General features: G+C 42.2%; 1 protein-coding gene across 1 annotated transcript in view; it reads left to right on the top strand.

The window, feature by feature from the left end:
- The window catches only part of LOC134224522 (ras-related protein Rap1), a 92,576-nt gene that overhangs the window by 63,529 nt on the left and 15,182 nt on the right, over positions 1–13,865 (top strand). The window contains exons 4-6 of the mRNA XM_062703896.1: positions 11,860–11,967; positions 12,024–12,152; positions 12,213–12,365. Of these exons, the coding sequence (XP_062559880.1) occupies positions 11,860–11,967; positions 12,024–12,152; positions 12,213–12,365 (390 nt within the window). The remainder of the gene's footprint in view (positions 1–11,859; positions 11,968–12,023; positions 12,153–12,212; positions 12,366–13,865) is intronic.

Below are 13,865 nucleotides of genomic sequence, written 5' to 3'. Positions count from 1 at the left end.
TGATATTTTTAGGGTTCCTGTTCCACTCGGATTCAATCCGGCAACATCGGTCACAATCCGGGGATCAACGGAATGGCCATTTTCAAAATTGATTCAAAATAGGTCGTGCGACACCTCAAACTTCATGATTTTACAAAGCAATGATGAGAAAGATATTTTTAGGGTTCCTGGCCCACTCGAATCCATTCCGGCAACAATCCGGGGACCTACGGAATGGCCATTTTCTAAATTGATTCAAAATATGTCGTGCGACATCTCAAACTTCATGATTTTACAAAGCGATGATGGGAATGATATTTTTAGGGTTCCTGTTCCACTCGGATTCAATCCGGCAACATCGGTCACAATCCGGGGACCTACGGAATGGCCATTTTCTTAATTGATTCAAAATAGGTCGTGCGACACCACAAACTTCACGATTTCACAAAGCAATGCTGGGAATAATATTTTTGGGGTTCCTGTTCCACTCGGATCCAATCCGGCCACATCAGTCCCAATCCGGGGACCAACGGAATGGCCATTTTCTAAATTGATTCAAAATAGGTCGTGCGACACCTCAAACTTCATGATTTTACAAGCAATGATGGGAATGATATTTTTAGAGTTCCTGGCCCACTCGGAAAGTAATCCACAAATTCCTCTGAAAATCGTTCGAAAATCTTTCTCATGTAATTGTAATTTCTCCTTATCTAGAAACCCCTCACTAAATTTGTTTTTTAGGAAATTCATGAGGAATTCCTTGAAGATTTCTTTTCTTCTCCAATTTTTCCTTTCTTTCCTTTCCTGAGACACCTCAAACTTCATGATTTTACAAAGCAATGATGAGAAAGAAATTTTTAGGGTTCCTGGCCCACTCGGATTCAATCCGGCCACATCGGTCACAATCCGGCCACATCGGTCACAATCCGGCCACATCGGTCACAATCCGGGGACCTACGGAATGGCCATTTTCTAAATTGATTCAAAATAGGTCGTGCGACACCACAAACTTCATGATTTCACAAAGCAATGATGAGAATGATATTTTTAGGGTTCCTGACCCACTCGGATTCAATCCGGCCACATCGGTCACAATCTGGGGACCAACGGAATGGCCATTTTCTAAATTGATTCAAAATAGGTCGAGCGACACCTCAAACTTCATGATTTTACAAAGCAATGATAAGAATGATATTTTTAGGGTGACCCTGACCCTTACCCTGACCTACTCGGATTCAATCCGACCACATCGGTCACAATCCAGGGACCTAGGAATTCCACCGAAAATTTATACAGAAATTATACCATAAATGAAATCAACTATGGAATTTTCAGAGGAATTTCTAGATTAATTCCCAAAGAAATTCTGATATAATTCCGGTAGAAACTTCAAGGTTTCTACTGGGACATCCTCCAGGAGTTTTTTTTGAAAATTCCTCTTGGAGTTCCTCCGGGAATTCCACCGGCAGTTCCTCGAAGAGTTCCTGCAGGATTTTCTCCGAGAATTATTCCACTAGTTCTATCGGTAGATCCTACGGGGGTTCCTCTTCCGGGAATTTCTCCAGAATTTCATCCAGAAATTTATTCAAGCTTTCTTTATGGAATTCATTAAGGCTTCTTCAGGAATTTATATAGAAAATCCTCCTGAAGCTCCACCGAGAATTTCTCTGGGAGCTCCTGAAGGTAATCTCCGGGAGGTCCTCTGATGATAATGATGATGCAGCTCAGCTACATACCCCTAGAAAGGTTTCAGCTAGACGAGATTTGTGTATAAGATGAATTATCCAAGATTTTTTTCGAGCATTCTTCTGATAATTTCACTGGCAGTTCCTTCGGGGGTTCATTTCAAAATTCTCCCGGGAGTTTTTTCAGAAATTCCTCCGGAAGTTATTTCAAGAATGCCTCTGGAAGTTCCACCAGTAGCTCTTCCAGGAAATCATGCAGGCTTCTTTCAGGAAATCATTTAGTCCTTCTTCAGAAATTTAACTGGAAATTCCTCCCAAAGTTCTTCCAATAGTTTCTCTGGGAGTCCCTCTAGGAATTCTGCTAGGAGTTCCTCCTGAAATTCCTCCGAGAGCTCTTACGGGAGCTCTTTCGACAGTTACTACGAGAATTCCTCCGGGAGATCCATCGGCAGTTTCTATGAGCATTCCTCTGGAAGTTTCTATGGCAGTTCCCCCCAGTGTTTGTCTAATAAGGAACTCCTGGAGTAATTTCCGGAGGAGCTCCTGGAGGAATTTCTGGAAGAATTTCCGGAGAACTTCCGGTGGAACTTCTGGAGGAATTTCTTAAAGAACTACAGGAAGAATTTCTAGAGTAACTCTCGTAAGAACTCTTGGATGAACTCCCAATTGAACTTCCGTAAGAATTCCAGGGGGAACTCCTGGAAGAGTTCTCAAAAGATCTCTCAGAGCAACTCCCAGAGAAATTCTCCGAGGAACTTCTGGAGAATTTTGTAGATAAATAGTAAAAAAGCCAGAATTAATTCCCGGAGGAGCTACTGCTGGAACTCCCGGAGAAATTTTCAGAGGAACAGTCGTTGGAATACCCGGAGTTGAATTTCTAGAGGATCTTTCGAAATCCCATTTCCCGTATAATTCCTGCCATATATCCTCCTGGATTTCTCTGTGAAGTTCTTGGAGGGATTCCCAGAGGAACTCTTGGAAAAACTCCTGGAGGAGGTCCCACAAGCACTTTCGGAAGAATTCTCACAAGGAAGTCCTGAACTAATTCTTGGAGAAGTTCATGGAGGAATTTCTGGATAAATATTTGAAGGAATTCCCGGAAAAATACCAGGAGAAATTATTGCAGAAATTCCCAGATGAAATGCTGAAGAAATTCACGGATGAATTTCCGGGGATAGTTCTGAAAAAATACTTGGAAGAACTCTTGAAAGATATCTTGAAGGAACTCTGAAATTAATATCCGAATGAAATTCTGGAGTGAATTTCTAGTGAAATCCGGAAAGCATTCCAGGACAATTCCGCGGAAAAATTTCGGGAGAAATTGCTGAAGGAATTCCTGGAGAAGTATCTGAAGCAATTCCCGGGAAAATACCTGGAAGAATTTCCGAGGAAATATATGGACGAATTCCTGGATAAATTTCTAAACAAATTTTTAGATGAATTCTTGAAGGATATTCTGAAGTAATAGCGGAAAGAATTCCAGAATGAAATCCTAGGGGATTTCGCTATTAAATTTATGGAGGTATTACCGGAAAAACCCCTGAAAGTTATCCTGGAGGAATTAAAGGAAGAGTTCCTGGAGAAATGCCCGGAGAAGTTCCTAGAAGAATTTCCGAAGGAATTTCTTATAGATTTACAAGTGAAATTGTGGAGCGAAATCGGAGGATTTCCGTCATAAATTTCTGAAGAAACTTCTAGCGGAATTTTGGAAGGAAATTCCGTTTGTATTCTTGAAGGAACCCTCGAATGTATTCCTGAAGGAAATGCCGGGAGTTTTTTCTGGAAGAATAGCCAAAGAAATGTCTAGAAGGAAAAATTGGAGAAGAAAAGAAATCTTCAAGGAATTCCTCATGAATTTCCTAAAAAACAAATTTAGTGAGGGGTTTCTAGATAAGGAGAAATTACAATTACATGAGAAAGATTTTCGAACGATTTTCAGAGGAATTTGTGGATTACTTTCCGGAGGAATTTAGAAGTTCCCAGGGGAGCTTCTAGAAGGATTTCAAGGACAATTCTTGATCCCGAAACTTTTCGAGTTATATTGCCCCAACCTGACCACTCTGGCTACGCCCTTGTATCATTCCCATCATTGCTTTATAAAATCATGAAGTTTGAGGTGCCACATGACCTATTTTGAATTAATTTAGAAAATGGCCATCCCGTAGGTCCCCGTATTGTGACCGATGTGGCCAGATTGAATCCGAGTGGGCCAGGAACCCTAAAAATATCAATCCCATCATTGCTTTGTAAAATCATGAAGTTTGAGGTGTCGCACGACCTATTTTGAATCAATTTAGAAAATGGCCATTCCGTAGGTCCTCCGGAGTGTGGCCGGAACGGTTCCGAGTGGGCCAGGAACCCTAAAAATATCATTCTCATCATTGCTTTGTAAAATAATGAAGTTTGAGGTGTTGCACGACCTATTTTGAATCAATTTAGAAAATGGCCATTCCGTTGGTCCCCGGATTGTGACCGATGTGGCCTGATTGAATCCGAGTGGGTCAGGAACTCTAAAAATATCATTCCCATCATTGCTTGTAAAATCATGAAGTTTGAGGTGTCGCACGACCTATTTTGAATCAATTTTGAAAATGGCCATTACGTTCGTTTCCGGATTGTGACCGATGTGGCCGGATTGAATCCGAGTGGGCCAGGAACCCCGAAAATATCATTCCCATCATTGCCGGAATGGATCCGAATGGGCCAGGAACCCTTTGAATTGCTTTGTAAAATCATGAAGTTTGAGGTGTCGCACGACTTTATTTGGATCAATTTAGAAAATGGCCATTCCATAGGTCCTCCGGATTGTGGCCGGAATGCATCCGAGTGGGCCAGGAACCCCAAAAATATTCTTATTCCCATCATTGCTTTGTAAAATCATGAAGTTTGAGGTGCCGCATGACCTATTTTGACTCAGTTTTGAAAATGGCCATTCCGTTGGTCCCCGGATTGGAACCGATGTGGCCGGATTGAATCCGAGTGGGCCAGGAAATCCAAAAATATCATTCCCATCATTGCTTTGTAAAATCATGAAGTTTGAGGTGTCGCACGACCTATTTTGAATCAAATTAGAAAATGGCCATTCCGTTGGTCCTCCGGATTGTGGTCGGAATGGATCCGAGTGGGCCAGGAACCCTAAAAATATCATTCCCATTATTGCTTTGTAAAATCATGAAGTTTGAGGTGTCGCACGACCTATTTTGAATCAATTTTGAAAATGGCCCTTCCGTTGGTTCCCGGATTGGGACCGATGTGAATCCGAGTGGGCCAGGAACCCCAAAAATATCATTCCCATTATTGCTTTGTAAAATCATGAAGTTTGAGGTGTAGCACGACCTATTTTGGATCAATTTAGAAAATGGTCATTCCGTTGGTTCCCGGATTGGGACCGATGTGGCCGGATTAAATCCGAGTAGGCCAGGAACCCCAAAAATATCATTCCCATCTATTTTGGATCAATTTAGAAAATGGCCATCCCGTAGGTCCTCCGGATTGTGGCCGGAATGGATCCGAGTGGGCCAGGATCCCTAAAAATATCATTCCCATCATTGCTTTGTAAAATCATGAAGTTTGAGGTGTCGCACGACCTATTTTGAATCAATTTTGAAAATGGCCATTCCGTAGGTCCCCGGATTGTGACCGATGTGGCCAGATTGAGTCCGAGTGGGCCAGGAACCTCAAAAATATCATTTGCATCATTGCTTTGTGAAATCATGAAGTTTGAGGTGTCGCACGACCTGTTTTGCCTTAAAATTGTAAATGGCCACATATTCCGGGGACAACTGACCCCAACGGAATCTGGAATAATTCTGGAACCGTAATTTAGATAGCCTCGAAACTAGTGTAAATCAAAAATTGGGATCCATCCGGATGGAATGCAACTTGTTGCGAAAGAATAGGTCAAGAAATGCGATTTTTACATCAGTTTAGAATTTTGAAAGCCCTTAAAAACAGACGTTGGGGACGGAAAGGTTAATGACTCGTTAAAAACTCAATCATGAAATAGGAAACGAACTTTCATCTCCTCGACAGTATTCGTCGCCGGTTTGTTCGAAACAGGCCACGCGTCCACCGATCGGGTCCCTTGAACCACTGACTGTCTGATACCAGAGGAGAACCTTCATTCCACTTCCTTAAAACGTCCGCTATATTCAACTTTGTAGGGACCCACCGTCAATCAGCCACGCTTGTGCTTTCCAGGATTTCACCTATCTTGAACGCTACAGCTTGCTTATATTTATACTGATCTGACCTTATCCAGCTGAGGACTGTCTGAGAGTCGGACCACAAAATTTGACGATGAACATTCAGAGAATGGTTGACAGAGCCCGTTGACATCAATTTAGCGCCGAGCACGGCAGCCATCAGTTCAAGCCGTGGAACAGATTGTTGCTTTAGTGGTGCCACCTTCGATCTAGCCATTAGCTCATTACTAGGGATACTCGGATATGATCACCTACAACAACACGGAAATAAGCCACACACCCGTACGCGTTCTCGCTGGCATCGGTGAATACGTGCAGCTCTACCGACCGGAAGGAGGCAGAAATTAAATTTCCGAAATATGTTCTTGGAATTCTTAAAGCTTCTACCGCAGGCAGCAAGCTTATCCACCTGTTCCAAGTTTCTAAACAGTTCCCACCAATTTCGTCATCCCAGTCACAACCAACACGCCAAAGCTCCTGCACTAGAATCTTCCCGTGTACCGTAAATGGGGCGAGTAATCCAAGCGGATCGAAGAAACCCATAACGCAGCTGAGAACTGCTCGCTTCGAGGGGATCTTTCCATCGCGCAAGTACTTCTGCATACCTTCTCGGTGTTCTGTGGAAAATGAAAACACGTCTTGCTTTGGACTCCATATTGTTCCCAGCACCCTTTCGTTGCCCGACTCCTTGTCTTTATTGAAGTGTACTGCCTGTTCAGTTTTTCCTTCACCGAGGCTGCGGAGAACTTTCCCGGAATTCGAAACCCAATTTCTGATTTCGAAACCGCCTCTCGAATGTACAAATCTCACGTCATTAGCTCGGCGAACAGCTTCCTCCTCCGTATCAGCACTATCGTAGTAGTCGTCTACATAATGTTTCTCCACAAATGCTTCTACCGCTTCTGGAAATCTCCCGGCGAATTCCATCGCATTCTTGTTTTTGATAAACTGTGCGGAGCTAGGCGAGCAGGTTGGCCCGAAGGTGGCAACGTCCATAACATATACTTTAGGTGCATCTCCCTCCTTTACTCGAAACAGGAACCGTTGGGCCTGCTTATCTTCCTCTCTGATCCTAATTTGGTGGTACATTTCTCTTATGTCCCCACCAAATCCTATTCTCCGTTCTCGAAAACGGTTAATTACCGCTGGCAATGATGCTAGCATATCCGGCCCTTTCATCAGATGTGAGTTTAGGGAGACTCCATTTACTGAGCCTCAGCCCGACCGTCCCAAACTAGTCTAACTTTCCCTTTCAGATGATTCACAACGACGTCCAGTGGAATATACCAAACTTTCCTCGGGTCAGCATTGGACAGTTCTTCCGGTGTTGCTTGATGAGCGTATCCTTTCCGCTGATAGTCCTCTATCTGTTTGCAGACATTCTCCTGAAGTATCGGGTCTCTCTTTAATCGGTTCTCAAGCTGTTTACATCGCCGAAAAGCCATCGGGTAGCTGTCTGGAAACTGTAGGTTATCTGATTTCCACAATAACCCGGTTTCGAATCGGCATCCTGTTCGGATGGTAGTTGTCTCCATTATTTCTCGAGCTCTCGTATCTTCAGGCGACTCCTTTACTTTACAAACTACCGATTCTTCTAGCGCATACTTATTTTTTTTTATCAAATCATGCAGCTCTTGATTTGTTACCTCCTGGTGGAAACTCACTACATGTGAATTGGATAGTGCTACTCTATTATTCGGACCATAAACTGTCCATCCAAGTGGCGATTTGACCGCAATTGGCTCTCCTAATCTACCCAATCTCGCATCTGTGGGAGCCATAGTGTGCAGGTTATTCAAACCTATGAGAATTCGTGGACGACTCTTCTTGTATGAGGTAACCGGCAAGTCACGGAGGTGTGTTCGTATCGCTGTATCATATCCCGTACATCGAGTGACTTCTCCGGTAATGACAATATTTGTACTGTGCACACTTTGTTCATCAGTAGCTGTTCCGATTCTCCCATCGCAGATATTTTCAAACTGATCTTTCTCTATGCGAGCTACATCCCCGGTCCACCGAATCTCGAGTTTCTGCCGAACACCCTTGGCACCCAGCTGATCCGCTAATGCCTTCTCGATCATCGTCACAAATGCACCTTCGTCTAAGAATGCCAAAGTAGAGACGGATTTGTCGCGGAAGAATAGCGTTACCGGTAGCATACGGAAGAGTACGGTGCTATTTAGCCGGATGTGAGCATTCATCACTAGAGGCCCTCCTTACCCGTGCGGTAAGACACGCGGCTACAAAGCAAGACCATGCTGAGGGTGGCTGGGTTCGATTCCCGCTGCCGGTCTAGGCAATTTTCAGACTGGAAATTGTCTCGACTTCCCTGGGCATAAAAGTATCATCGCGTTAGCCTCACGATATACGAATGCAAAAATGGTAACCTGGCTTAGAAACCTCGCAGTTAATAACTGTGGAAGTGCTTAATGAACACTAAGCTGCGAGGCGGCTCTGTCCCAGTGTGGGGATGTAATGCCAATAAGAAGAAGAAGAGCATTCATCACTACCATTCCTGACTTCGGATGTAACAAAGGATTATGCCGCTCCGTACACCTGCCAATCATGCAATGCATCCTGAATTTGCATTCCGCGCTGCCATGGTCGTTAAGGCACACTTTGCATAGCTTCCATCTTCGCACCACGTCCAGACGATCCGCGATTGGTAGTTTTCGAAATTCTTGGCAAAAGCGTAGTCGATGGTCAACTCGGCCACATACTTTACAATCCTTTTTTCCAGAAATCATGTCGGATGTGGTGTCTACTGACTAGGAAGCAATATGACTATAAACAGCGCCCTTCTCCTTCCGACCTCTTACAATATTTGAGCATCCTTCTTTTTATTCGGCTCTAAATTCGACTGATACGTTCGCTTCGCAGGCACTTTCATTACTATAACATTGGCAACCCGTTAATCAAGACGAACCTCAGCCATAGAACCTAACACCAAAATTCCAGTTAAAATTCCGCATGAACTCGTGACGAATGCAGACGTGTTTGCATGTGATTGCATGATCAATTCCTTCCCATCCCCGATAGATCGTGAGGACGAGGCCAGCACCGTTATCGACCATTTAAAAGTTCTAGAGCTCTCGGATGGAGAGTAAATTCCATGCTTCCATCCATTGGTTCCTTGTGTAATTGTGATTATTCGGGTCAATCACGAAGTAGCAAAATGCACGGTCATCTTGCTCATGCTCAAGCGATTTACACAGGAATTCATGGAGGAATGTATAGAAAGTATTTCCGGAAGATTTTTGGCAGACATTCCAGAGAAATTTCCGTATTGCGATTTTCTCAGAAATTCTAGTAATGATGATGATTTCCTGCAGGGGTTTTCGGAAGAATTTACGCTCAAACTCAGGAATCTGACTTGCAAATCAACGCAGCTTGAGCAAATTTGTTAGATTTTGTATTATAGTATTATATGTTTTTTGATACGGTTTCAAATAATTGTTTTAAAAATCAAAGTTGCATTGTCTAATTCCGTAATCTCAATGCAAGTTTGTCTTGTGATCAATAATTACAATGAATTACAGATATTTTATTATTTTCCAATGACCAAGAACAAAACATGTCAAAACCATCATCTCATCTAGAAAGCGGTGCTTATTGGAATAGCTTTGGTTGCTTAGTTCTTGTTCACCTAACCTCAGTACTTCTAGTGGTGAATAGGGCCAGGGTTGTACTACTAACTGCGGTTTTATTAGTCCTCTTTTCAATTTGGTACAGACATGTGTTTAGTTGCAGTTGCAGGATCTCCGTAACAACCCTGTACGCTTTCATGACATACTTCAAAACTCGCATGAACCATTAACGATTAACTAACGAGATACACACACGGATGAGATTCGAGTTTTCCTAGCTCAAGAATCAGAATGACTTCTCATGGAATTACAGTTAAACCTCCATGAGTCGATGTTGAGTCAATACATGGAAGTAAATTATGCCATATTAAAAAATATTTTGTGGGTTACTGTGATGGTCCCTTCAAACAGCTTTCCAATGATTTACTATTCCACATCTCGATATTTCCATGAGTCGATAGTCCCTTCAATATCGACTTATGGAGGTTTGACTGTATCTGAGATTTTCTCACATGACATATTCCGTGTCTATTCGCAAACCATATAAAAACATGTTAATCTTTGCAAAAATAACTTAGTGAATGTTCGTTTTTGTTGCTCTTTATAGTAAGCATAAAGACATCATCATCAATAAGTGAACCGTCTAAGACGAGTTTAATACTTTCCATTTAATTCCACTACGTTTTGTTATCTTTGCAGATACGTATTTCGACCTCAACTGTGAGGCCGTCTTCAATTTCTCGTACTTGACTCGACTCGACGAAGTCGAGTCATGTACGAGACACTGAAGACGTCCTCACAGTTGAGGTTGAAATACGTATCTGCGAAGATAACAAAACGTAGTGGAATTAAATGGAAAGTAATAAATTCGTCTTAGTCGGTTGAATACATTCCACTAAAAAAGCTTAAAATATTTTTTCTATAAAGTGGATTTTTTTATTCTTCAATATAAATTTAAGAATAACGCTCACTATTGGTAAGCGAACCTTAGTGTCGTCGGCGTCCCCTTTTGCGATTCGTGTGCAGTGTGGGCCATTTGTGGCGCGATTTTCCCACAATGTGTCCACCTCGCACACAACATGCAGCCGACACCGACCAAAAGCGGAAGGAGCGGACAACTTGTTGCGCCTATTCCGTTCTCCCGGTCGGTGTATCATTACCGAATTAATGAAGCTATTCATCCTCTGGGAGATGACAGTCGTGATCCCGATGTCGTTATGGAAGCCCGCACGCTGACGGGGGGTGGCTTTAATGGGCACTTCAAACTTTTAATCCCGTGTTTGTATTGGGTTGACAAAGACGAGACAGATGGAATCCCAGAATTCCCATGATGGATGGGTAATAAGCTCTTTATTTAGGTCGCCCACGATGACGAACTCAATTTCCCTCGGAATAATTGCCATGTCAGGATTTTACTTATTGAACTAAAAATAAACTCACCTCCTTGTTTCGATTTCAAAATTCATCCCAGTTGAAGCGGAAAGGAATCGAATGGAGATTAATAAAAAGGAAGGGGGAATTAATTTAAATCACATAAAATCGACAGGCTTCCGCTCTGATAAATTGTGACCCGAAAATGAACTTTCCAGATGAAGCATTTTGAATTAGTTCAATTAGTTGATAAGAAGGCTATATCGCTATATCAGATACAAATAGGGTGTAAATGCGAACTCGGTTTACTTTGAAAGAATGACAACATAATCATGGCGACAAGTTGCAATATGAGAATTCGGCACCAACATTTAAAAAGGGCAAAACTGTTTTTATAAGCAAGGGCTTCTCACGTCGCTGATGGGCTAATTTGTGCCCACTCACACAATCCAGCGCCATTAAATAAAAGACGATAATTCGCTGCGTCTATCAGTGGTATTGAATTGCTTGACCAGCGACTGACTTGTTTACAAAAATCAGTTTCGCCCTTTTGAAATGTTGGTGCTGAATTATCGAGCGATAACGACATTGCTCTTACATGCATAATCGTACCATGGTTTGTTTGGATTTCTATGATTTCGGTACAGTTGTGCTTAGAAGAGTAGTTATGTCGCTTTCAAAATACTTTATCAAGACTGGCTAGTTTTATCAGTACGTGCTGAAGGGCACTACATTTTTATAGTGAACATTATGAGTAGCCCTTTTCCCTCACAGTGAGTGCCTCACTCATATTGATTATTAAAAGCATTCCTCTAATCACCGTGTTTTCATATTACCTACCATAAAATATTATACACAGCCCTTCATTTTTGCCCATTTGTTGCATTGACTATAGAAGTACTTTTAGACTTTGCAATTCTATAGTATCGTATAATAAACTACATCGCATTTTTGTGAGAATAAGAAACGTTTTGAATCTGGCATTTTCTGTTACATAAATTCTAATCAATGATCCTTCTCTACTTCCAGGGTATATTCGTGGAAAAGTATGATCCAACGATAGAAGACAGTTATCGCAAGCAGGTGGAAGTGGACGGACAGCAATGCATGTTGGAAATTCTGGACACAGCGGGAACGGTAAAAATCTACAGCCACTTTTTCAATTCCACATTGCTCATTGTTCATATCTGCAGGAACAATTCACGGCCATGCGAGATCTGTATATGAAGAACGGTCAGGGTTTCGTACTAGTGTACTCCATTACGGCACAATCGACATTCAACGACCTGCAAGACCTGAGGGAACAGATTTTGAGGGTTAAGGTAAGTAAGCACACATTTGTTTTATTGAAATAAAATCGTAACAATGCCACGTATCTGCAGGACACTGACGACGTTCCGATGGTGTTGGTCGGCAACAAATGCGATCTCGAAGACGAACGGGTGGTCGGCAAGGAACTCGGCAAAAGTCTCGCCAACCAGTTCAACTGTGCATTCATGGAAACGTCAGCCAAAGCCAAAATTAATGTTAACGACGTGAGTAGTATTGTAAAGATTGAATTCTTCAGTTTATAATTTTCCAGTGATAATTTATCCAAATGGTTTCAATATTTTCATCAATATTTGGTTCCCGAAGAAGACCATCGTTTATATGATTATAATTCATTTTGAAACTAAGGGTCCGTGTAGTACATAAAGGTTGTCTTCATTCTGCATGTATGCAGAGTCAGACGGTCTTCAAATCATCTTCCACCTCTTCTTGTAGCCCTCAAAGCACAATTTGGAAACCATTTTTGTTGGTTCAACGGAATGGTAACGAGCTCTATTCAATTGCAGTCGTCCGATTTTCGCGGTATGAATGATGAATGTTTTCTTCATCAGCTACAGCATTGCATGGTTCAAATGTCTCAAAACTTCATCTGAGCATTGGTCTTCCACGAGCACCGTCCGGATCTCGTATCCGTAATTTAATTTTTATGAACTTATTTTTTTAAAGTACATTGTGATGTGTCCGTAGAGTCTACAGTCTAATGAGCGTTTTGTAGGTCGTCAGTTTGGTACGACGGTGGACTCTTATTGATCAAATCATCTTATTAGCATTAGCAGTTCGCACAAATTCGTAGGTGGTACAAGCCAAGACTATTGTATGAGAGTAGCATCACTTTCATCCGTTACCATAGATATTGATTTGGGACTAATCACTAACTTTTAGATGGAAGCAATGTACTCTCCAATATTCGAGACCTGTCCTGGCCACGTCCTTGCGAATGCTGAGGAAGGGGAATGATGGTTTGTTGGACACCTGGAAGGTGGAAGGTTATAACAGTAGGAATCGTTTTGGTATAACGTGAAACACAGGAAGAACTAAGATAGAAATACAAAGTAGGAAAGGGACGAGCCTGGAATTGAACCCACGACCTCCTGCTTATAAGGCAGAAGCGGTAGCCACTAAACACCGAGCTCGTCGTTGATCAAAGCATCTTATTGAGTCCAAAGTAAGTACTGCTTTTTCTCTGCTAGTTTGGCGATTACCAATGGACCCAAGTACATGAACTGTTGAAGCATCTCGATTTCGTCACCACTGATTCAAACATTTCTAGGTAGCAGGGACATTGTGCAAGGTCGTGGCGACCCCTTCCCAGGCCAATGCGAGTTGTGCGGCTTGCCTAGTAGGTGGTTGTATTTTACAGTGGGCTCTGTTAACCCTTATGCGGCCAACAAAAAAAACACACGTGGATGGCCTACAGGGTACCCGTGTTCCCATAAATTGATATTCTCATAACTTCAACAATTTTCAACCGATTTGGATGATTTTGACAGTTTTGGAATCAGAAACTCATATATTTTTTGCCCATTGTCAAGGTTTACAGCTTATGTCCATGGTTATACAAGAAATCTTTGAAGTAAGGCTTAAGAGTCTACACGCGTAACCAAAGGCCATTCAACCAGTTTCAAATATGCTACAAGCACTTTGCGCTTCTTAGAATTGAAGGTGTTCACAGTATATGCTTCGGGTAATGCAAAAATCCCTGAAAT

The sequence above is a fragment of the Armigeres subalbatus genome, chromosome 3 (assembly GCF_024139115.2).
Source record: "Armigeres subalbatus isolate Guangzhou_Male chromosome 3, GZ_Asu_2, whole genome shotgun sequence".
Taxonomy (NCBI): domain Eukaryota; kingdom Metazoa; phylum Arthropoda; class Insecta; order Diptera; family Culicidae; genus Armigeres; species Armigeres subalbatus.
The sequence above is the reverse complement of the archived record's forward strand: the minus strand, read 5'-3'. Positions and strand labels throughout refer to the sequence as shown.